The 26597-nt window shown below is 34.4% G+C and overlaps 1 protein-coding gene across 2 annotated transcripts in view; it reads right to left on the minus strand.

The window, feature by feature from the left end:
- Positions 1-26597, minus strand: part of LOC150095716 (kinesin-like protein KIF18A) — a 207048-nt gene that overhangs the window by 5860 nt on the left and 174591 nt on the right. For both annotated transcript variants that reach the window (XM_090410247.1, XM_090410246.1), the window contains 2 exons: positions 19832-20066; positions 1791-2147 (listed from right to left, as the gene is read on the minus strand). In XM_090410247.1, coding sequence (XP_090266373.1) covers positions 1791-2147; positions 19832-20066 — 592 coding nt within the window. The remainder of the gene's footprint in view (positions 1-1790; positions 2148-19831; positions 20067-26597) is intronic.

The following is a 26597-nucleotide window of genomic DNA, read 5'->3' on the forward strand; positions in this document are numbered from 1 at the left end:
TTTGACACAACTTCTCTGGAGGATCTTTATATGGTTCCAGTGAATTCTGTAGTCATTAGCAGATATCTGATTGGTTTGACATATACAGCTTACATGTTCAAGACATATCACCACTGATCTGTCAGTTTGGCCAAAACTTGGCAGATAGTCAGAGTAACTAAGGCTATGAACCCAGTGTAGTATGTCTGCAAACTAAGTGAAAAATCCCAAGTTTGCAGGAAGGAAAACCATTTACCTCCACATGATCCTAGCTAACTCATCTTCAGTTCAGAATCCCTTTTCTTTGCATCCCACAAAGGGCTTGAACCCAGCTCTTTCCAGCCAAAGGCCAGTGTCAATACCAGGACAGTTTACAAGAAGAAGAGTTTTGCACTGACTTAGCAAAAGCAAGCTCCGTTAGTACCCTAAAAATGTATACAGAACAACCTTTAGTGCATGGAATGGATCCCCCCCCCTTTTTTTTTTAACTTCCCCAGCATTCTTTAAGAATCAGTTCACACTGAAAACTAGCATGCAAGAGCATATAGAGTGATCCTGTTTTCGACATATGAAAGCCCATACTGCACTACATCAAGTTAATTGTGATTTATTATAATAAAAAAGAAAATAATTTTAAAACAATATGCATCCTGTTATAGTGAAGACATCTGGCTTTTTTTTTTTTTGTAATTCTAATAAAAATTTATATGACCCATTCATTATTATAAAAAATATGAACAGCTTATCATGATAACTTCCCAAAACATTGAGACAGACATGCAATTAGAACATTTGTGAGAAAAAAATCAGTTCTGACACTACAAAGTTCAGATCTGCCAGACCTTAGAATACCATTTCCCACATTTAGGGTGGTGCACCTAATTCTTCCATCAGAATGCCTGACTATATTAGCAGAGGCGAGCTATTTGCTTAATTAATGACCACCACCTTCTCTCACTGACTCCCTCTAGTCACTTTCCGATAGATACTCTGCTACATTATGTCTTTTCTATAACTATTTCCATTTGAAAGTTTTTCCCACTTGGTTAGACTATCATAAATTTAGTTTAATCCAAGTGTAAGCAAAGTTTGCGCCTGAAGTATCTTCAGGACTAAGGCAACTCGTAGTAAAGGTGGACCAAGCTTTCATCACTCCTTGTCTTAGTATCTCCCATAATGCAAAGCACATCTTCTTGCAGACATGTATAATGCTATGCATTAAGGAAGGGCCACTACCCAGACCAGTTTCGACCTTTATTGAGGTCTTGTCAGTGGGAGCCAGACCCAGAGGTGGTGATACTAAGGTAGAAGCAATGGAGAAGTCAGACCTCCATTATTTCTGATAAAGCCCTGATAAAAGTCTAGACAAGATTCAAACTCAGATCTTTGCAACGGAAGGATATTGTCAAAACTGATTAGTCTACAAATATACTGACAACTTTATCATTTACCACTGCTGATTTGTGTGGCTGAGGGAAGAAACAAATCATTATGACCTAAAACTTGAGAAAGGCTCTTTACAATATGTGTTTGTTGATATCGTAGTCCTGAACTTTACTTTCAGAAAGCTCCAAAAGATAATTTTTAAATATTCTAAAATAAGGACAATGTTTGTTTTTAATTTCATAATCACTAAAATAATTATTTGTATTTTGGATTGGGATCCTATTCATTCTACCATCTGTATTTAAAATGCAACTTATAATAATTTGAAAGTACCTGAATGTATCAAAAATGCATTCAAGAAGTAAGCTGATATAATCTGGAATATTTTAAGCAAAGTAAATATTAAAACCATAATTCTTAAATACCTGTAGATCCTGGAAAGATTTTGTTCCTTTCTGAAAAATCACTCTGGTATGAAGATGAAACATTTGAAGAAAATAAAGAACTTCGAGCAGCCTGATTTATAGTTGGATCAGATTTTAATGGTGACCCACTGGAAGTAAACGTAGAATTTAATTCCTCGTTTTTTAAGGAGTGGTTAAAACTAAAAGTCTCATTTAAATCATTTTGTACAGAAACAGTATTTGGAATATAAACAACTGATTTAATCTGATTCTCAGGAGTAAATGTTGTACTTAAGGACTGCTTCACAGAGCTGTCGACAACAGATGATAAATCTGGTATGGCGAATTTTGCTTTTTTGGATGGAGGACTGAACTGGTCTGGAAGGGAAAAAAAAGCACCATTTATAATATATAAAAATATAACAATGCTAATATAAAATAGACATTTTTCATAAGTTACAATTATCAAAACATCCTTGATGTTAAATTTTTTTTTTCCTGTTCAGTAAATAATCAATTACAGGAAGTTCAAAATTAAACATTATATGCTGCTTTATAAAATGTATAACTTAACTATGAATGGGCTTGTAATACAGAAGGAAACTAGGTTTTTAAAACCATGAAAAAAACCCTTAAAGCTAGTTTTTTATTTCAAATTAAACAGAAAATATGAAAACCCACTGAAAATTAATGAGTATATTTTACTCTAATTTTTGTAATAGAAGTCATTTTAAAGTCAGTTTCTTCACATTTTCAAAAATATGGATTTGTTCCTTTTAGCACAGAGCAGTCCATTTACAGATGAAGAAAAAAAACTTTTTTATAGCACCATTAATTACTCTTATTTCAAGATTATCAGTAATAATTTATTTTAAAACTGGCAGTAAAAACAATCTGAAATAGATGGTTGGAAGGAACAAACATCTGTGAATAACATAAAAACTAACAATGTATGCTTCTTTACTTAGGAATACTATATTATTATACAGTTCTCTGACAACTGCAAGTGTCAGTTGATGGAAATACATATATAAAAAAAAAAAGTTGAAATTTTTTCACTTGATTATACTATAAATTGAAGATACACGAAATTACATTCTTGGTTTCATTCTTTATCCAAGTGTAAACAAAGTTTGTGCGTGAAGTAACTTCATGACTGGACTACTTGTATATAGAGGGTAATGACTTCACATCGATTGCCTTAGTATCCCATAAGGCAAGGCACATATCCATAAGGACATATATAATGCTATGCACTAAAGGAATGGCTGCTACCCATATCAGTTTTGACCTTTATTGAGGTATGAGGATACCCATTTCAAAAACTCTAACCACAATAGTTAGAAGTGCAGGTCCCCTTAAGGTTTTGGGGAGAGAGGGATTGAAAGTAGAAACACGTCTACCTAGTGCATCCCAGGCATCTCAATAGAATTAAGGTCAGGAGACCTGGCTGGCCAGTCCATACATTAAGCTTCACTCAATGAGTAGAAGTATTATCATCTTGAAGGATAAATATCTCTACTACCTCACACACACATACAGACAAACATAGAGATCCAGGACATTGTCTCTATAAGTTGCAGTATTTGTAGTTCTGCTGGAAAGCTAATTTTAGGTGGTATGGTCACTTTAAACAAAATGTAAGAGCAGAGGTTAGCAAAACAGGTGTATGATGTCAGGATAGTAGGAAAAAAGACTCAGAGGAAGACCAAGATCTAGGTGGATTATTACCATTAGAAGTGCCTTAGAAGACCAAAATATAAGATTGGACAATACTAATTTGAAGGAAAACTGTTGATAGGAAGTTGACAACAAACTTTTGATATAGTTGTATTACAGTATCCTGTATACTCCATTTCAGGGTAACTATCTAGAATTTAATAATGATGGTACTATGAATTTAATACCATGTCAAGTTACCAGTTTACAATCATTTGTTTCTGACATGGGACCTTAATGAATATTATGAATTAAAGATGCCAAGAAATTATATTCTTGGTTGTTTCATCCTTTATCCACGTGTAAGCAAACCAAGTTAGCACATTAAGTAACTTCACGACTGGGCTACTTGTATGTAGAGGCTGATGACTTCACATCAATTGCCTTAGTATCCCATAATGCAACACATATCCTTACAGACATGTAATAATGCAAAGGGCTACTACCCACTACCTTTATTGAGGTCTCACCAGTGAGAGCCAAACCCAGAATTGATACCAAGGTTGAAGTAATGCAGAAGTCATAATTCCATATACAAGTAGCCAAAAGATGTCACACCTTATTATTAAAATACTCTGGATTAGAGATAGATGTTGAAAGTTTTTCTACTTGGTTATATTATAAACTGGAAGTGGAAAATATAAAGTATTTTAATAATAAGGTGTAACACCTTTTGCCTACTCTACATTACTTCAACCTTGGTATCAATTCTGGATCTAGCTCCCACTGATAAGACCTCAATAAAGGTCAAAACTACTCTGGGTAGTGGTCCTTTCCATAATGCATAGCATTATACATGTCCATAAGGATATGTGCATTACCTTATAGGATACCAAGGCAATTGATATGAAGTCATTAGCCTCTATATACAAGTTGCCCTGTCACAAAGTTATTTCACATGCACACTTTGTTTCCTTACACTTGAATAAAGGATGAAACCAAGAATACAATTTCTTGGCATCTTTAATTTATAATATAACCAAGTGGAAAAACTTTTGACACTGAATATTTTTTAAAATTTATACCTATTCTTGACTCTGATTTGAAAATTTGTGAGAACAGCACAAATTTCATGCTCATCATCTATGTTCATTAATCTAGATTCATTCAACTGATGGGTAGTTCCAAGCAAATGGATATTTATCTTAGAATTTGAGGAAATGAAATGGTTTTCTTTTATTTCATTATTATCAAAATTATTAACAAGCTTAACTATGCTGTAAAACTTGATTAGAGGGGAATTTAAGTTTATGAAGTTTTCAAAAATCAGCAGAGTGCACTTATCTTACTCTCATTCTGATACACCCATTCTGTTTTCTCTAATGCATACAACTCCAACTCTTCAAGAAACACATAACAGATTCTTCTCTATAATCACTTGCCCACACATGGTACCATCATGTTATAGCTCTGTGACATCTTGTGTATGGGGTTATATATCTGGATGTGCTAAGTTTGCAGTGCTCATCCACCGAATAGCAATATCTCCATTATTATATTTTTGCATTTATTTCAGTTAAAGACTCCCCTAACTGTTTCCATACTTTGTGTGATTCAGGAAGAGGACACTTTTTGATAAACATTGAATCACATTCGTGTTAATAGCCTGGGTGTGTGTTCGAAATACATACACTTTTGAACCCTTTGAAAAGATGTACAGATGGCAGAGCAAGTCAAATTCTTAGCTTTCTACTAGTTTTAAACTACTGAGAAGGCAAGACAGGGTGAGCTCTGAGACAATAGCACCTAGAGGCTGTCGTTGGTTATTGTGTCAACCAATCCAATTGAACGGTGTCATTTGTCGTGAGTCGCTGTTTATGTTTTTTGAGTTTCATCTGTTTTGCATGCATGAAGTGTGAACTGATGTGGTAGGCAAGTTTTTATATATAATATAAAAAAGTTTTTAATATATAACTTTCGATAAATTTATAACTTTTTTGCTCATATTTACAATGGGAAACAGTATTGTAGTCGAAGGAGGTAAATCTCTTCCAAATATTGCACCTTTGAGTAATTCAAATATGCCAACCAAATATAGCACTCCTTCATTATTGTTTTCTAATATAGAGTATCTTAAACACATTTTCCTCCACTCTGCGCAGACTTACAATACAAAGTTTATTATTATCATCATCATGTATACATAATATTTATAAATATACAATTCAAGTACAGTGGTATCTTGCTAATCCGAACTAATAAAAACAGTGCTCGTTCGGATTAGCAAATTTCCCCCCAAGAGACAATAACTAGTGTTTATGACAAAAATAATCAGATTTTAATGGTACATCAATTTAATTCTGTAAATAAATGAAGTAACTGATAGAAAAAAAGCTACTTTACAAAAGCATTACTGTACTGTAATGTAAAACTTAAAAAATAATACAAGTTTATTTTAGTAAAAAATTTAGTTTATATGTACTGTATTGTTGAGGATTCTGATTTAATAAAATTGCATAGTTCAGTACATAACATAACTTAATAAAAAATATCACTTTCTTGTACACAACACAAAAAAAAATGTTTTTTTTTTAATTTCTTTGTAAAAAAGTCACCGATTTTCTTTTGCTTCTTGGACGTTAAACGTTTTAAGAATGCTTCTTCTCGGAGCTGCATTAGCAATAAAATTTTGTGGAATGGTGTATCATTCTGCTTAGCACATTCTATACGCATATTGAAACTGTCAACTGCCTCTTCATGTTTTACTTTTTTTTTATCTTCGAGTTCTTTATTCATCATCGTCTTCTAATTCATCCTGTAGCATCATATTTATAATTTCAGCATCTGATTCGATTTCGAATTCACTTTTGGTTCTACCTGTAATCCATTCCGTAACATCTGTTTGTGAAATTTCAACATCTGGATTTATATTTTTAACCAAATTATGTACATTTTGAATTTCCTCTTTTTGTGTATCATCGTAGTTATCTTGGTAAATTCTAGAAGGCCGCAGTTTTTTCCATGATGCTTGAATTGCTTCAGGTTCTACGGCTTCCGAAGCAAACGTGAATACAATAAATCAAAATAGGCCTACACTATAACCGTACAATCGACAGTATGAAAAAAAATACTGTACTGTAATAATAATAGTTAAAATAATAATTATTAAATAAAAATAATAGCAGACAAAATAATACGTAATAAATAAAACTTTTTTTTTCTTTCAAAACCGCAGTTCGGATTACTGGAGGGTTCGGACTAAAGAGGTTCAGATTAGCGAGATACCACTGTATTACTATCATATTTTTTGTTGGATTTTACATTTATTTTTGGCTGATTATTTTGTTATAGACAAAAATATTTTCCTTATATATACAAGTAGAGTAAAATACGTTATCAGATAGTTTCTGTAGTTTATAAAAATGTTTAAAATAAGTTAGTGAGTTTTTACAATTTTTTTTGTGTGTGTAACCAAGGGCTAATTGCATTAGACCAGCGTTTCTCAACCTTTCTAAGCCCAAGGATCAGTAAAATGTCTAAAACAATTCTATGGACCACTAAGTTATGTAATTTTTAAAAAAACTTGTGGGGATTACTAACATTTGGGAAAAACTGTGCCATATTATAACATAATAATCTAGAAGCATGTTTTGGATACATATGGAAACATAATTAATTACATTGGAAGTAAACAATTAAAAGTGTATCATCATTGAACAAAGTTTTAATTTTTATTAAACAAATAAATAATATGATATAATTATGTTACTTCTTACTTTTAATGAGAGTATTGAGCTTCTCAGCCCTTGCAGTGTTGCTGGATATCTGGCTCAATATTGGTCAACTTCAGTTGAAGATCGGCGCGCGCACACACACACACACTAAGATGACTTCTATATTTTGTTTTTATTTGAAGGAGTGATGAAAAACCTGTCCCATCGTCACAGACCACAGGTTGAGAAACACTGTATTAGACAAATTAAGATGGACACTGATGTGCTATACACGTTTAAAACTTTCATACATCAATAAAAATGCAATCGTACGGTCAAACTGACGTAAATTTTGTAGTGTGGGTAGCATAAGCCGCGATAGCAGACCCAACAGAAATGGGCATGTGATGCCACTGATATATAAAATATAAAAGCTGTCAACATTCAAGCTTTCTGACAGAAAGCCATCAGCTTCCAAGCATCTTCAAGCATTGAAGAAATCACTAGGTAGTACACACCAATGGTTCTATTACAAGAACAAGCATAATACTGGTAATCCTAGGCTTTGGATGAAACAGTATTAAAGATTAAAAGATTGCAGCTCCTTTGCTTCCTTCTAACCTAACTGAAATTGAAGTACAGCAAATGATTATTCCCTACATTACATAACTGACAGTAATCTGATCATTAAGAGAAAACTTTTGATACAATTTTCCATCCTCTTTTTCTGGGGGGGAGTAATAATCAAAGAGAATGTTCAGTGAGATTATATATTTTACTTCCAGACAGGAGATTTAGCTTTATATCACAGTACTAATAAGACTATCGCTTTATTTTAAGACTCGACTCTGTTTTCATTCATAGTTTCAGCTACAAATCATCTCCTTCAATTATTATTGCTTATAAAATACTGCTCAAACTTTGATAATTAGACTATTGCTCTTTAGGTTTCCTGTCATGTCAGGTGTCTTCTCCCTCCAGGAGATTGACTACCATGTGTCTCTGCCATGTCCTATTCTGCGCCTCTCTGCTGCATTCCTCATTGGAAAGATAGGTCCAGTCTTCTATATTTTTCATCCACTCCAGTCTTTGTCTTCCTCTCCTTCCCTCAACAGTTCCTTTGAGAAGTGTTCTTTGTAGGCAGTTATGTCTCAGAATATATCCAAAATAGCTGACTTTTCTTTTTGTAATTTCTTTCATCGGGCTCCTGTTTCCACCTACCATCTCTAGTACCTCTTCATTTGTCTTTCCATGATATCCTCATAATTCTTTGCAGCATCCACATTTCAAAGGCCTCCAGTTTTTTCACACTAAGATTGGAGAGTGTCCATGTCTCTACTCCGTATAATAATGTAGACCATATGTAGCATTTGGAGATTCTTAGCCTTGTTTTCAGATTTATTTAATTCTCTAGATGTCAGTAGATTTTTCATACTGTCAAAAGTTGACCTTACAATTTCAATCCTTTTTCTAATTTCATCTGTCCTGCCTTTCTCTGTGATCAAGTGTCCAAGGTATATGTATGTTTGCACCTGTTCTAATTTATTTCCTTTTATATTGATGCATATTTTTGGTATTTCCTTTTCTCTTGAAATTATCATGATTTTTGTCTTTTTAAAGTTGAAACTGAGGCCATACTGTTCGCTGTACTTGAGGGTTTCATCTATAAGAGTCTTGAGGTCATATTTGTTTTCAACTAGAAGAACCATGTCATCTGCATTTCTGCCCCCTACAGTGATTCCTTTGAGGTTACTAACTTTATTAACATTTCTTCTGTGTATAGGTTAAAGAGAATCAGAGACAAGACACAGCCTTGTCTCACACCTTTCTGAACTGGGAATTTTTCTGAGGTCTCTCTATTTATTCTCAAAGATGCAGCCTGTTCCCAGTAAAGATTAGTTATTAGCCTAATGTCTTTTCCATCCATGCCTATTTTTGAAATGATTTCAATTAATTGCTCATGTTGAACACTGTCAAATGCCTTTTTGTAATCTATGAAGCAGAGATACACATCTTCTTGTTTTTCTAGATATCTTTCTATGATGGTTCTGACATTGAAAATACCTTCTCTAGTACCTACATTTTCCTTAAAGCCATTTCATTTATTTCTTTCAAGAATAACGTATAGGAGGACTTTTGATACTTGACTGATGAGGCTAACTGTCCTGAACTCTTCACATCTTGTAGCTTTTTTATTTTATTTTTTATTTTTAATTGGAATGAAAATTGAGTAATTAATATCTCTGAGTAGAAATCCAGTCTCGTATATCTTATTGCATAATTTTGTTAAAAATTTCAGTCCTCCTTCATCGATAGCCCTCAACCATTCTACCAAGATATTACTATTATTTCTTTATTCATGCTTTTGTATTCAGGTTTGTTCTTTAACTTTTTTCTTTGTTCCATCAACTTTAATATTTTTTCATTTATCCAAGGTTTATTTCCTTGGATAAATGAAAAAATATAAAAGGAAAAAATTCCTTTTCCTTTTTAATTGTGGGAGTGTATTTTTGACTGCTCCCTTGATGCTATTCTTGAATGTTTGCAAGTTCATGTTAATTTCATCAATTGGTGCTCTATTGTCTGTGTGAGTTGTGGTGTCAGACTTGTTAAGGAATTTTCTGAATTATAAGTTTCTCTTATGAATGGTTGGCTTGGTATCTTAAGTTTTATTTTCATTTTTGCAATCACTGGGTTGTGGTCCGATCCTATGTCTGCTCCAGGATATGTTTTTGTTTGTGTTATTGCATTTCGTAATTAATCTTCTGCTTATTATTATTATACAGTCAATTTAGTTTCTATAGATGTCCCCAGGCCTTTTCTGGGAGGATGTTTAAATAGTGTGTTGGCAATTATTAGGTCATTGGTTTCACAGAATTGAATTAATTTTTCGCCTCTTTCATTTCCGATTCCAAGCCCTTGGTTTCCCATGCAAAATGACACTTATTCTGAGTCCACTTTTGCATTTAGGTCGCCCATCATTATAATAATATCATCTGACTTAGCACTAGAGATTGCAGTTTGGATGTCTTCATAAAATTGTTCCAACTCTTCATCTGGGTGGTCCTGGATTGTTGCATATGCTTGGATAATATACAAGTTGAATGGTTGTGCAGTTATGTTAGGTTTTTTAGGTCTACTCCCACTTTAATAATCAATCCCCCCCGCCCCTCCCTTGCTCTTAATTATGCACAGTCTGCATTATACAGCAACTGTTATCCTGTTATCTTTATCTTTTTAAGGAGTGCCTTCAATACAATAGCTCCAATGAAACTGTTCACTAGGATGTCATAAACATGCAGACTTGAAATATAACAATAATGTAGGAACGCGTTCACCATAGTGCAACAACATTTGCTACCAAATTGTACAAAATTTTTATGACAGAAATTCCTGCCTGCTTTAATAGAAAGGTAGTTGTTTAGCCGCTCACAGTAAGACAATTTAATTACTCTTTGGTAGAAAAGTAATATTTTTAAAGCATACAAAAATCTGGAAGTGAAAAGTCTTAAATCTGAACACTACAGTAACATTGTCTAATCAACTACATAACACAATGTAATTATATAGCAGTTAGGCGTAATGAAAATAAATGCTAGCTGAACCAATATATTAGTTCAAAGATTATTCCTTACATTAATTCACTGAACAAAATAACTCATTATCATCAAATTCATGATATGTAGAAGGGTTTACAGGATACTATGACTGTACAATACATTACTAATTTTCTGTCGACAATTTTCCTCCACATTAAACTAATATTTGTTGAACTCCAATATTGTCAGATCTTCAAGTCTTATACCTGCATCAGTCCACTTAGATCTTAGTCTCCCTCCAAGTCTTTTTCCTATCATCAAACACCTGCTTTGCTAATCTTTCCTCATCCATTCTTTCATCCATGTTTAAGTGACAATACTACCTCAGATTAGCTTTGCTCACACATTCCTAAATACTTTACAATGTCAAATTCCTTTCTAATATCTTCATTTTTAACATGATTCTGCCATTAATGTCATTTGTTCACCCTTTCAATTTTTTTCAGAACTCTCATATCAGGGGTCTCTAGCTTTTGTTCAATTGTTTTGCTTGTAATCCAGTTCTCAGATCTATAAGTTAAAATTGGTTTGAATACTGTCTTGTATACAGCTAGTTTAATGTCTAATTTCTCTCTCTTGTATTTAATATAAATTTATTCAATTGACTCCTAGCCATAACAGCTCTGCTTATTCTGTTGTCTATATTTCAATATTTAATTTATCACTAAAACTTGTGGCAAATGTTTTATAGAGTCCACATTCAGGATGCAGCTGATGTTTTCAATGTTTCTATTGCTGATTTGTTACAGCAATTATTTAATTTAGTTAAAGCAGATGTATAATGAATTTATTTAAGAGTATAAGATGATCTGCATAAAGTAAATGCTTGAGATAAACTATGATACCAGGGAATCCTTAATACCACTTTCCTTCAAAATGTGATACATATATTGAATTGTTATTCATCACTTATATGTTTGACATCTGACAACTTTCTTCTATAATGAAACCTGTGGAGCATTCATGACTAAACATACACACGTAACCACAGTAATAAGATTTTTATTAAGTAAATATTTTGTTCTAAGTATCATAACACATCTTCAGTATAGTCAATTCAAACAATACTAGTAATTACAAAGATAGGGCGCATGCTTACAATGGAATCCCTCTATGCGTGCAGTAGCGTGTTATAGAATTAAATTAAAATATATCTGGAAAAAAAAAAAAAGATTACATTAAAATGAGATAATATATAAAATTATTTTACACAATTTAGGATGACAATTTCCCAGACTTCAGGGATAGTAAGAACATCATTAAGTTCAAATTAGGTCTGTGACGCAAGGCTTCAGCACTTTCTTTATATAAATGGCAATTTGGGATTTAGCCGACCAAATTGTATTCTTATTGGTTAAACCAAAATAATGGTACAACATGACAAAATTTCATGCCGGCTGGGGCGTCACCCGGTTAAATAAGGCCCCAGTTGTTTTCACCAGGGAACCAGGGCAAACAGCGAAAAGTCAGCTACTGGAACAAATCTGAAAACATACCCTAACTCAACATCACCAGAGTTCAAGATCGGTACTATCAACATAAGAAGCCTGAATAGCAAAGAAATGGAGCTAGCTGAGGAAATAGATAAGTACCAGATTGACATAATAGGAGTGACCAAAACAAAAAATGACAAAAACTGGTCAGATCTTTCTGAGCAATAAACACCAAATGTTATATTCAGGCAATGACAATCAAGGAAAAGAAGGAGTAGCCATAGTATTCAACACTAAATACGAGGCTAATCTTCTTGAATGGCAGGCAATCTCAAGTAGAGTGATGTGGGAATATATCAGCATGGGGAACTGGACATTGAGACTTATTTGTGCCTATGGTCCCACAGAAGATTCTACTAAGGTAGAAGTGGAGGAATTTTTTGAGGCTTTAGAGAAAGCAACTGACACAATGAAAAAGGAAAGTTGGTCCTTGTTGGGGATCTAAATAGCAGAGTAGGATATGATTGTCAGACATACAAAAATATTATGGGAAAATTTGGAGAAAAGAGCAAAACCAATAATAATAGCAAATACCTGTTGGATTTCTGCTCAGGACATGGACTGGTTATTACTAACACCATATTCCAACATAAAAATGTGCACAAATTCATATGGAGAGAAGAGCCAAGGAATAAGAAAAGTCTCATTGACTATGTTACTGTTGATAGTGATGTTTTCTCCCTGGTGCAGGACACCAGGGTGTACAGAGGATTTGAAATTGGAAGCGATCACTATTTAGTCTTGAGCAGGATAAAATTGAATTTCATATTGAAAAGAATAACACGTAAGAAAGTTTCATGTATTTTGTTACATGTATTCACTTCAGGAATACATATAACATGTATTCCTGAAGTGAATAAAAGTTGAGCAGCTCTCAGATGTGAACTGTAGACTAAAATACACAAAGATTATTGAAGAAAAAATGAAAGAGTTTGAGAACAGCAACCAAACCTTGGGGATTCAGTGGCAAGCCTTAAAGAAAACCCTGATTGATTCAGCCAGAGAGGCATGTGCTGAGGTTGTCTGCAAGGATAGAAAAATCAGAACTCCATGGTGGGCACAGGAAGCTAAAGCGGCAGTGAAGGAAAAGAAGAAAGCATATCAAATGTTCCTGGCAAATAAGTCAGCTTGTACTCTTTGCGAATACAGATACAAATGTAAGAAAGCTAAACACTGTGTAAAACTAGCTAAACAAAAGTCATGGGAGGACTTTGGCAGGAACATAGAAAATAAATATCAAGAAGGTGGCAAAATATTCTGGAGATTCTTGAAGAAGCTTAGAAATGGAGGAAAGAGCGCTGTAAAAGGAGTTTAAAAAAAAAAAAAATCAGCTAAATGCCTTTTTATTCCCGTATACAGGGAGTAGGCGAGGCCGTTTAGCCCTATCTAACTTTTGGAGACTGAGTGATGAGTTCAATCTCCACTGGTATCCAATCAGAGATTGATTGCCCAAGGCTATCACTAATTAAGCAGTACACAGTGAAGAGAGATGGCTCAACATGTGCCATCTCGTGGTCCCTAACACAATATATTTAATATCTGAAATAATGTGCGTTCTACGGTTGATTTTCTTGAGTTTACGGGACGAAAAACCCGCTTGCCTATGCCAGAGATTGACTAACTCGGGAACCGGTTGAAAAAAGGCTTAGAAAAATTTCCTCTAGTCGCCGACTAGAATCGAAAGCAAGTCTTCCTTAGTGCGGTTAAGCGCCTTGGTGTGCAAACGCCACATCCAATGAGCTGCACAAAGGAGTTAGAGATGATAAAGGTGACATGAAAATGGGAGAAAAAGATATCCTTGAAAGTATGGAGTAATAACTTCGAAAAATTGCTAAATGAAACAAGCAGTGATAGCACAGTGGTAAAAAACACTCAACAGGCATGCAGTCAGGAATACATATCCATACTTGAAGTAGAAAAAGCCATCAACGGCATGAAATATGGAAAGGCAACTGGAGTAGATGATATTCGACCAGAAATGATGAAGTATGTTGGTATAAACGTCTTACAGTGGCTGCACTGCATAGTTCAGAAGGCTTGGACAGAGGGACGAATTCCCGATGATTGGAGTAGAGCTCTCATAGTACCCATTTATAAAAAGGGAAATAAACCTGAATGCAAGAATTATAGAGGTATTTCTCTACGGAGTGTTCCTGGTTAGATATATGCAAGTATACTGGAGAAACGGTTGAGAAGGATTGTGGAAGAGAAGCTTGGTGAAGAACAAGATGGATTCAGGCCAAATAGAGGCTGTCAGGATCAGATCTTCACTTTACGACAAATAGTTGAGAAATCATGGGAATATAACAAAGATCTGTATTTAAGTTTTTTTGATCTGGAAAAGGCATATGAGAAGGTACCAAAAGAGTCTTTATTTGAGTTGTAAGTCAGCAGTTAGGAAGTACAGGAAGATGGTTTAATGTTAAATTTGGTGTGAGACAAGGATGTACATTATCCCCTCTGTTATTCATTATCTATATGGATCGCATTATGAAGGAAAGTGGTATTAAACATGATATCAAAATTGGAGATGTTAATGTCAGCTCTTTACTTTATGTGGATGATGTTATACTTCTAAATAAATCTGCTACAAGTCTACAAGATTCCCTGACTAAATTGAATAATTGTTGTAATCGATATGGTATGAAGCAATAACTAGACAAAGACAATGAAAATAGGCAGAATCGTTGAAAATGTCAACTGTATTGTGAACAGAGAACCTGTGGAACAAGTAAAACATTTCAGCTACTTAGGCACGATTTTTAGTGAAGATGGTAAATTAAATATGGAAATAGACAACAGAATCAACAAAGCTGGTATGATAGGAAGTCAACTGAATAAATTCATATGGAATAAGACAGAAATTAGTCAGAACTCTAAATTAGCTGTATACAAGACAGTGTTCAAACCGGTTTTAACTTATGGATCTGAGAGCTGGGTCAGAAGTAAAACACTTGACCAAAGATAGAGACTGCAGATATGAGAGTCCTGAGAAAGATTAGAGGCATGAACAGATGTCATCAATGGCAATATCATGTTATAAACGAGGATATTAGGAAAGAACTTGACATTGTCAGCATCCAGGAATGCGTTAGCAGAGCTAATCTCAGGTGGTATATTTACTTAAACAGAATGGGTGAGGAAAGATTAGCAAAACAAGTGTTCTCTGCCAGGCTGGCAGGAAAACGACCCAGAGCAAGACCAAGATATAGGTGGATTGATACTGTACAAAGTGCCTTAGACGATAGAAATATAAGATCTGATAATGTTGTAGTCTTGACAAGTAACAGACTGATTTGGAGGAAAATTGTAGATAGGAAGTTAGCAATAATGTAAATTTTTCATGTGGTACTATCATACCCTGTACATCCCTTGAGGGTACATGGCAGGAATTTGATGATGATGATGTTTATATGAAGATCTATGTAGAAGTTTGGTTTTCTTCTAATGGATCCTATGGTTTGGGTTTTCAATTCCGTGTTGTGCAAGGCCAGATTTCTGTGGTTTGATTAGATGGATAGGGTCTTGATGTTTAGAAATGTGTTTGTTAATGGATCTACCTGTCTGTCCATAGTAGGACAATTTACAGGAGCATAGGACCTCATACACGCCAGGTAGCATAAGAGGTGAGAGTTTGTCTTTAGGAGAAGGTAACCAATTGCGGATTTAGTTGATTGGTTTGTAGGTAGGAGCCAATTTATATTTCGGAGATGCCTTTGACATGGGAATCCTATGTTCTTGTCTAGGTTGATGTGTGTGTGTGGGGAAGTGACTGATGACTTTTTTACATTGTTTTTGGATTGTATTCATTGTGTATGGTTGTATTTTTCATTATTTCCAATTCTTGGTTTATAGAACCTTCGGAGGAGCAGAATCTGTGTGCTCTGGTTACTAATGATTTAAGGATGCCAAATTTTTGAGATGGATGGTGAGCCAAAGAATTGTGGATGTAGAAAAGTTGGCTTATGATAGCCAACTTTTTCATGATAGACAGAAGTGGAGATGGTACCATTTTCTTTTCTTTGATTTGTACATCCAGGAAGGAGATACCCTGTGGAGATTATTTTTCTAGCGTGAATTTAATGCACAGATGAAGAAGGTTGATTTTTATCTAGGAACAAGTGTAGTTCTTATTCAGAATGACCCCAGACAGCAAAGATGTCATCAATGTATCGTAGCCAGATTTTTGTTTAGGATTAAACGTGAAATTTTTTCTTCCAGGTGTTCTAGAAAGAGGTTGGCTAAGTTTGATGATAAGGGAGACCCCATTGCTGTTCCTTCCTTCTGCATGTAAATTTTCTCTTTGCAGGTGAAGTATCCAGATGTAATAACAAATGCGAATAATTCGACAATGTCATACAGGAATTTCTGAGTTAGCAAGTCTATCGTTTCCTTACGGGACATGTGAAGAGAGAGACAATGTCAAAGCTAATTAGCATGTCAGTTTCCAACAGTTGAATGTCTTATTTTTGCATGAAACTCTGTGGAATTTTTAATTGATGATGCTGAGTGGCCTATGAGAGGACAGAGAAAGTTAGATAAAAATCTTGATTTTTATCTAACCTAACCTAATCAATTCATGCTGAAGGCGAGAAATAAATAAAGGATGCATGAATTGGCCACCAACATGCAGAGTCAAATGCTTTATACATAAATTTTCCAACTTTTGTACAAACAAAATAGTTACCACTTTAAGAACTAGAATTTTCATAAAAGAAAAGCTAATTTTCCCGACGTATAATAATAAATACTCATCCTATGAAACGCATTGATTACCCTATTATCAGAATGGATTCGCCTTCTTTTGACATGCGCAGAAGTGTCGAAGGGTCTCGCATCTGTGAGCTTGCAGTAGCTTGTTCAGTTTCTTCAGCTGTCTTTTTGTTGTAGGATCATAATCAAGTTGGCCATGTGTATTACGATCTCGGAGTAGTAAATTCATTTTTCGGTCATAAAAAAGGAATTTACTACTCCAAGATTAATTCTATAACACGCTACTGCATGCATAGAGGGATTCCATTGTAAGCATGTACCCTAACTGTTTGTAATTCCTAGTATTGTTTGAATTAACTGTACTGAAGATGTCCTATGATACTTAGGACAAAATATTTACTTATTAAAAATGTTATTACTGTGTGTATGTTTAGTAATCTAACAACTTGTCTGACAACTGATTTTACATCAAACCATCACTCAAAACAGACTATGTGCTGTTTGATATAATGACCTATTTACACCATACAACTGTAGCGTTTTGAATATCTTTTCTCTTGGCACCTTGTCATATGCCTTTTTCCAGATTCACAAAACTTAAATTGGCAGACTTTTACTCAACTGCCACCAACAGTAATATCTAAACTGATGGTAATCATACATGCATATATTTATCATTATATCCTAGTATGCAATCTCTGGGGGATATTGTTTGAATCAACTGTACTGAAGATGTCCTATGATACTTAGGACAAAATATTTACTTATTAAAAATGTTATTACTGTGCGTATGTTTAGTAATTTAACAACTTGTTTAAAACAAATCCTTAAATATAGATACTTGTTATATTCCCATAATTTCTGAACTGTTTGTCATAAGATTAAAATCTGATCATGACAACCCCTATTTGGCCCAAACCCAACTTGTTCTTTTACATGTTTCCATTCCTGGAACACTCAGAAAGGAAATTCTTATGTAATTCTCACATTCAGTTTTATTTCTCTATTTATCTAAAGGAAAGTCTTCTGAATTATACAGTGCAGCCACTGTAATTATACCTCCATATTTGAGCAGTTTTCCAGCTGCATTTCCACATTTTATATTTTCGATCACATTTACTATTTCAAATCCTGATATGTACTCCAGATCACATTTCTTCCACTGTCTTTGTTTCATTTAGCAATGTTTCAGCCCTCCAGACAACTAGAATATCTTCATTTTTCAGTAGCCTCCAGAAAAAAAAATAACTAGCATTATAAAATAATCCATCCATCCATCAGTAGCTTTAACAGGCACTTAAGTGTGCACAGCCTTCCAAGTATCCTTGAATTTCCTAACTATAATATGAGGATTAGGTGGTTACCCCTATGCCTCCAAGTATTCTTGTCTGTAAATTGCGTGTGTTCTATTGGCCAGTTTGTCTGTCCTGAGGGATGAAAAACTTGAGTTCCCAGGAGAAAAAATCCTCTACCTCCATATGAGACCGGCTAACTCACCTTTAGTCGAAAGAGACCAGATGAAGTTCTTCACGTCATGGACACGAATCGAACCCAGGTCTTTCTAACCAAAGGGCTTTGCCTATATCAACTGAGCTACAGAGGCTCATAAAATAATCAGTTTTCTATTTTATATAGCACAAGCCTCAACTCAACACAAAAAAGTTTACACTTTTTATATCACAATATGGTGGGAGCAAATTCTACAGTAATCCTAAATGCTTATGACTGTCTTTAGGTGTGAGACGAATTCCATCATATACATATTAAATGATGAATTCCATCATTTAATAAGCAGGGAAGTGATATCACTGCCCTGCTTATGAAAGTCCTGAATTGGCTTAAAAAGTTCTATGCTTAAACTTTTATGTCAAAAAATAAAAAAAAAAATTAAAAACCTTAGACCACCTAGGGTACTAACATACTACAGGTTTATAACCTTTCACATAAGAAAATTAATAGTATTTTAAAACACTTACTATTTAAGAGAATACTTTAATTTCTCACAAAATATAACAATTTTCCCTTAGACAAAACTACTGATATCTGAAGAATTTCAGATATTTGTGCAAGATGAAAGGCTAGTAAACAAGTTGTTGAAAACAAATCTGCAGGAAAAGTCTCAAAGGAAGACCAAGATCTACATGAACTAACAATTATTGATACTTTAGAAGATGTAATAGCTGACAATACTGGAGAACTCACAAAAAAAAAAAAAGTTTATCTGGAAGAAAATGATTGATAAATAAACTAATAATAATATGAATTATTACAGCATCCCCAGAGATTACATACCAGGATATAATGATAAATATATGCATCTATGATTACCATCAGTTTAGATATTACTGTTGGTGGCAGTTGAGTAAAAGTCTGCCTAAACTATGATAAAAACATGGAATCAGCTTTGCTCAATTTAGATTTCTTTAGAAGCATCTGGCTTGATTGTTTTGTTAGTTTTTCAAACTTAACTTGCTGATGTATAAGATTGAATATTTCTATCTTACTGAATGTCTAGTGCCTATATATGTCAAACCATACTTGCTTCATTGAATCAGGAAATACAGCAGCAGTGAAAAATTACAATAAAAGAAGTATTTTTTTTTAAATATCCATGTAAGTGATTCAAACAGCATAATGTTCAATATAAATGGATTACTTTGCATGCCAACAAATCTGGAAACCAACTGTTGCATATAATGGGTTCAACATCATATCTCAAAAAATCTCAGTCCCACAGTTTTAACTAATCTGTAAGGATTATTCACTAGGAAGTGACCTATATGATTTATTTCACAAGGAAATAAATCATATAGGTAATATAAATAACATAATTTAGTATAATGATGCATAGTATATAATATAATGTAATATAAATAATATCTTACCTTCAACAGGCCTACAATTTACCGGTAAAGTTTGGCTATTTAAATTTTGCTGTGAAAATTTAGGAGTTAACCCATTGGGACTAATAAGTGTAACTAATGGAGTTCGAATTTCATTGGACTCTGGTGTTGATGGAAACTGATGAAAAGTAGGTAGAGTCATAAGATATTCAAGCTGACTTTTATCCAGAGAATGTTTTGATTGATCAGGCCATGCAACTTCTTTAGTTCCCTCAATCTGGAAGGGAAAAAATATAAATATAACTTCACATGTGCTCTGTTCACAAAACATGTGAGTGATTAGGTAATAAAGCATTGGATATTGTGCAGGTAAGAATCAGTGTTTTAAATCAAAAAGTGTATGTATATATATATATATATATATTGTTACACCTGATATCTTAGGAATATAGTATTCTCAGCTATCATGGTGTAACATGAAGAATAAATATCATAAATTAAAACCCCTGCAAAAAAAAAAAAGAATTATTTAATGGAAAATTTCTTGCATCCAGTAATATGTATAAAACATAAGGGTTGTTGTTAAAGTAGCTGATAAAGGAAGGAATGTATTAATATTGTAATATGACTTAAAATAAGGAATTCTAACTAAATAAGTAGCTAACAAAGGAAAGTATAGATTAATATTGTAATATGATTAAAAATGAGAGAGTTAAGTAAATAAGTAGAAATGGGTGAGTCATAAAATACGTTATGTGAGAGATTAAGTTATTAAGTAGAATTCATAGAAAAGGTTTCAAAGGGGATTAAGTCAGGCTAGCACAAGAAAAGCAAAGCTATCGCTTAGGGCCGATCCCCGGATTGAAACATTGAGAACGGGCTTGCCGATCAAATGATGTTTGGCGAGAAAACGCCACCCTAATTAGTCAATGATTAAAAAAACAGTAGAAGGAGGAGAAAGGAAGTAAGAAAAGGTGCCATTAGGGGAGCAGCTATAAAAGGGTTGGTAACCCCCCTGGAGAGGACCTTTTTTTGGATAGTCGCTTTTGGCCTTGAAGTTTGGTTTTGGTTCCGGTGGGGGTTCACGGGATTTTCCTGAGTGGCGGCAGGGGTGATATCTCCTCGTCACAACAGGGAAACGAAAGTGAGCGGGATTTCGATTCCCGTTTTCCCGAGTAGGAAGCAAAGAAAAAATTGCCATAGAGTCCTAGAAAAGGAGGGATCTTCTTCGTTTCGACGCTAGTGATAACTACGCAAAGCAGGAAGCTGTAAAGAGATCGATGTCCTCGTTGCTGATAGTAGAGCAAATATGTGTGTATTAAAGTATTCCAGAGTTACGAGAAGTTATACCAGAGGTTCGTTTGGAAAAGAATAAAGGCCCATACGAAGAGCTCAAGAAAGGTACTGTAAATCATAACCTATGTTAGTTAGAAATTTGTCTGTGAAAAGTATCGTGATTCCAATACAGAACTGTTGAAGTTATACTGGGACTTTAGTATATGATAGAATGTGTTATGTGTAGATTGACTAGTGTTAACGATTTGTGAATGATTAAGAGTCCTAAGGTATTTTTGCATGTCTATTATATTGCACAAGATATTTAAATGACATAATTGTGTGTTAGTGCAAATAACGGTATAACGGAATAGTGTGAATTAAGTAATTACGTATCCTAAGAATTGAATGTAATGTATAAAATAATTGAAATGTTACAAGTATGTGTTAGCAGTGAATGATTTGTTAATCTACTTCAGTATGAATAATCAGATAGTGTGAATTGATCTAATTTGTTCACATCAGGTGAATTTATGAATTAATGTGTATGGCGGCATAATCACAAATAGCCATATTGCTTGTAATGATTTAATGTTAGTCTACAAGTATTTTAGGTTAGTATTTGAATTGTACCATGTTTAGAAACTTAATAAACCTTTTGTTCAATGATAAAAGAGTTGTCTGATGTTGCTAATCCAATGCACCGCTTAAAATCATCGTACCTAATCACACGGGAAATTTAATGTTGAGGAAAGAGATTAAGAGTCACGACTGCAATAATATTTAAATACTAAGAGATATATTCGAGATTGACTTTCTCCCTATTCATGACAACATAAATGGTGCAGTTGATAACCACTTGAAAATATTGTACTTAGTCACGCGGAAAATTTAAGTTGAGAATCGAGTTAAGTGTCACGACTGCAATAGTTACACTTTCAGATATATTTGAGTTCTTTCTCCTTATTTATGTATGTAATATCCTAAACTAAATATCCCAAAAGGCGCAGTATAAATACAAATATTAGGGGTACTACGGGGAGCAATAACTTAGATATTGGTATAAGTTTTGGTAAAATCTTGGGCATAGAAGTTAGAAGAATATAGATAAAAGGAATTTGTAAGATTAGAGTAGAAATCGTAAATTGGGACACAACAATATATATATATATATATATATATATATATATCAAAAGTTTTATATCAGAAAGTGGTATATAGTGGGTCTGACTCTGCCAGATTTAAGGTGACCAGCAGTATACATCAGGGTTCAGTCCTTGGGCCATTATTGTTCGATCTATGCATTAATGACATCAGGCACGGTCTAACATCAGATGTGCAATTTTTTGCCAATGATGCAAAGATAGGCAGGGCAATCAGGAATGCTAATGATATTCAGCACTTACAAAATGATTTGAATAGGCTGGAAATTTGGGCAAACAAAAATGGATATCAGTTTAATGTTAGTAAGTATAAAGTTATGCACTTTGGCATGATGAGATTTCCAGCGGCATATTATATTAGCGGTTATGCTACAAGAAACTGAAGAGGCAAAAGATCTTGGTGTATTGGTGGATAGGAATTCGAAGTTCAAAGATCACATAGCAAAAGTTGCAAATACAACTCAGAGGATAACTGCGATGTTGAAGTGAACCTTGACGTCTAAGGATACAGAAGTCATTTTGCCTCTTTATAAGGCCTTGATAAGACCACACCTGGATTATTGTGCACAGATTTGGTCTTCTGGATTCCAAAGGGATAAAGAGGCTGTGGAAAAGGTGCAAAGAAGAGTTACAAAGATTATATCTGGATTATGGGATTTAGATTATAGGACAGATTGCAAATATGTGGATTACAGACTTTGGTTAACAGGAGAAAGAGGTGATATGATAGAGGTTTATAAATTTTTGAATGGGTATCCTATAATACCCATTCAAATTCTGATGAAATTTTTCGTTATATGGAAGGTGGGGAGAGAACACGGGGACATCCATGGAAGTAAAGTTTATTCACAGTCAAGAAAGGGATGAGCTAGATTTTTCTCTCACAGAGAAGTGAGTGAGTGGAATAGTTTGCCTTTAGGGGTAGTGAGTGCATCTAGTGTGAATGAATTTAAGGGAAGGTATGACAACTGGTTTTGTGTGATTTATAGCTTCCCTTGATGAGTCCTCGACTCCCTGAAGGTCTCATATAATAAATGATTTTTTTTTTTTTTTTTGCAAGCTTTGTTTGCTTACACTTGGATAAAGGATTAAACTAAATTTATTATAGTCTAACCAAGTGGAAAAAAATTTCCAAAAAACTAGAGATCCTATCAGTACAAACTATCTTGTTAGAAACTGTAAATATCCTATTTTACTTTTTCCTACTCAATGGTTTTAATCATTTAGTTAAAATTAGAATGATCAGATTCTTATTCAAAAAAGGTGAGAGAAAGACAAAGAATTACCACAAATAAATACTCTTGCCAGTGTGAAATGCAAATAATTCAGGCTTGTAAGGGTCACTTTCATAAGTTATACTAATATCACCTTCTGAACTGGCTGAAACAACTATATTAATGACCACTCATTCTTTTTCCTAGCAGATAGGAAACTTCCATTCTTAGAGTTACAGCCTTGCATATTGTCATGTAAAATTTGAATTTTTTTTTTTTTTTTTTTTGGGGGGGGGGGGGGGAAGAGAAGCAAAGCAAGTCACACTGGAATAGTCAAAGGAAGAGACTTTTAGTTATCATAATCATTTCCTTCATGGTTACAAGATAAATCAGTATTCATTATTATAAATTATGGAAACAACTACCGTGAAAGAGCCAAGAGGCTATTTTTCCGGCAGCATAAATTAAGTTAAGGGGATAATAAATCCCTCATTATTTGAAAGCCAGATATGAAACTCAGATCGATATCTAAGAGTTTCATGCCGAAGAACCATCGGCAAGTCCAAGCATAAGTCAATACCTGGGTGGTACAACACTAGGGCAACTCGGAGCAAAGGTGGAGCAAGTCCATCACTATCCTTAATATTTTCTCATAATGTAAAACGCAGCTCCTAGGAGATACGCCGCCGGAAAAATAGCCTCTTGGCTCTTTATCGTAGTAATAATAATATACGGGTACACCGGTCTGGCAATTCGTTAGTAGGGGTATATGTAAGTCAGGTTCACTTAAATCTTGGTATTATCCAGGTCTACTGATGAGACCTCAATAAAGGTCGAAACCGGTCTGGGTGGTGACCTCTCTTCATAATGTAAAACAGTAATACACCTCCTAGGAGCTGCGTTTTACATTATGAGAAAATATTAAGGATAGTGATGGAGCTTGCTCCCCATTTGCTTCGAGTTGCCCTAGTGCTGTACTACCCAGGTGTTGACTTATGCTTGGACTCGTCGATAGTTCTTCGGCATGAAACTCTTAGATTTCTATCTCCGAGTTTCGTATCCGACTTTAAAATAATGAGAGATTTATTATCCCCTTAACTACCATGAAACTTCAGTTTAATATAAATCATTTTAGCTATCTTAAGTTAATTTATAGCACTGTTCAATATGTACAGCAAACTCTGCAGTTCCTGTAGTTTATCTTTTCCCAAAGTCCACCCAAAAGGATGCACAGTATGAATTATGAATTTTTGAAAAACTAAAAATATTTCGCTTCTTTTTCACTACAGAAATACCACAAATATATTTCTGTATATTTGTGGTATTTCAAATATACCAAAATGTGTCTGGACTATTTACTGCTCTTTCCAATAAAATGCATAACCAAAACTAAATATGCAAAATAAAATAATATGCTCAAACAGAAGAGTGTCCTATTAATGTTCTAACTACTTAGATACTCACCACCTATCATTTTTACTTCTGGATCATATATCACAAACATGTTGCCCATACACAAAAGATTGAAGGACTTATAAACACATCAATATCTCATGTGTGTGTGTGGGGGGGGAATTGAGATGAAGAGTTGCAAGTAGAAATTGTTGGGAAATACTTCATTTTGATTTGATTTTTATGGAGCAAAAGACATCAAAGGTCATATTGTGTCAGGGCACAGTAGTACATATGGTAAACGGTTAGTACGAGAGTCACAAATATCCATGTCCTTGGTGGGACTCGAACCTGCAGCCTCTTGGTTGGAGAGCAGATATACTAACCACTTGGCCAACCAGGACAGCACTTCATAATGAAGGCTGTTCCAGAGGGTAGAGGTAGATGGAATAAAAGAGGAAGAGGAGAAGAAAGTTCAGTGCGCTTGCAGTTGCACTAAAAATGGATGCTGGGTAGCTGCTGCTCATGTATTAACAGGTGCATCAGAAAGTGGAGGAATGATGCTTGCCAGTTCAGTGGTGCAATGACACCATTGAAATACCTATAGAATAGACATAGGGACAAAACAATGAGGATGAAGTGAATCTTTAAAAGAGGGATCTCATCTATGAGCCAAATTGTGTTCTCTTCTGGACAGCATCAAGAAATTTTAATGAAGTTTAGGTATACCACCCCAAATATGTGTGCAGCATTCTAAGGATTGTAAATTTGGGATTTGTATAGAGTTAGAATGCTGCTTTTCCATACACTTGGTTTTGGAAAAGGGGAGTCAGTTGGAATTAGCATCTTTAATGAAACAGAATGCCTAGGCTTTGGATGCTGAGGAAGCTACTGATGTGCTTATGAAAGGAGAAACTGGAGGCAAATGTTAGTCCAAGAAGAGAGAGAGAGAGAGAGATCTGATCCTCAATGATTTGTGTATTACTGAGGATATGGGTAGGTGAGCTGAGATCTTTTTTTTTTTTTTTGAGAGAAAAGACAAGACTGCATTTTGGTGACTAGAGTCAAGGTTCAAGGCAACTTTTTGTAGATTATCTTGAACCAAGGAATGTCCAAGCACAGCATGGTTTGTCAAATGAGCAGGATGAATGGAGAGTACTATTGCCTGCAAAACTGTTAATAGGATTAGTGGTGATTGCTGAGTAGATCACTTGTATGGGAGAAAGAGTGTAGGTGATAGCACAGAGCCCTGAGGCACTCTCCTACAGTAGTCGTGAAGCTCATAGAGAGGAAGCATTCAACCTGACACACAATGAATGATCAGAGAGAAAGCTGGCATTACAATGGATGCTAACACAGAAGAGTTCCAAATTGCAAATATGTCATCAACATAACACAACTATATCGAATGCTTGAGAGAGAAGATAGTACGTGATGCTCAGTGTTCCATGTAATCATTTGCTAAGGTAGGAGAGATAGGGCTTCTGTTTGCTAGTATAGTTTACTTTAGAAAAAAAAAATACTCTTCGTTTATATCAGTCAAATAATTTTACAGTATCTGAAGGAAATTCATTCTACAGTAACTATAATGTATCTGCTAGAATATTTGTAAAGAATGACACTACATATGAACTGGTTAAAAGTTAGTTGATAACAGTGTAATCCTGAAATCTTGGTTTTGAATTGTTCAGAGTTTTTAATGTATTATCATTTTTTAGAGAATTATCATTTAAAGGGAAAAAAAAAGAACCATAGACAAATATT

The sequence above is a fragment of the Typopeltis vanoorti genome, chromosome 20 (genome assembly GCF_054136105.1).
Source record: "Typopeltis vanoorti isolate ZY-2024b chromosome 20, IOZ_Tvanoo_1.0, whole genome shotgun sequence".
In the NCBI taxonomy this organism is placed as follows: domain Eukaryota; kingdom Metazoa; phylum Arthropoda; class Arachnida; order Uropygi; family Thelyphonidae; genus Typopeltis; species Typopeltis vanoorti.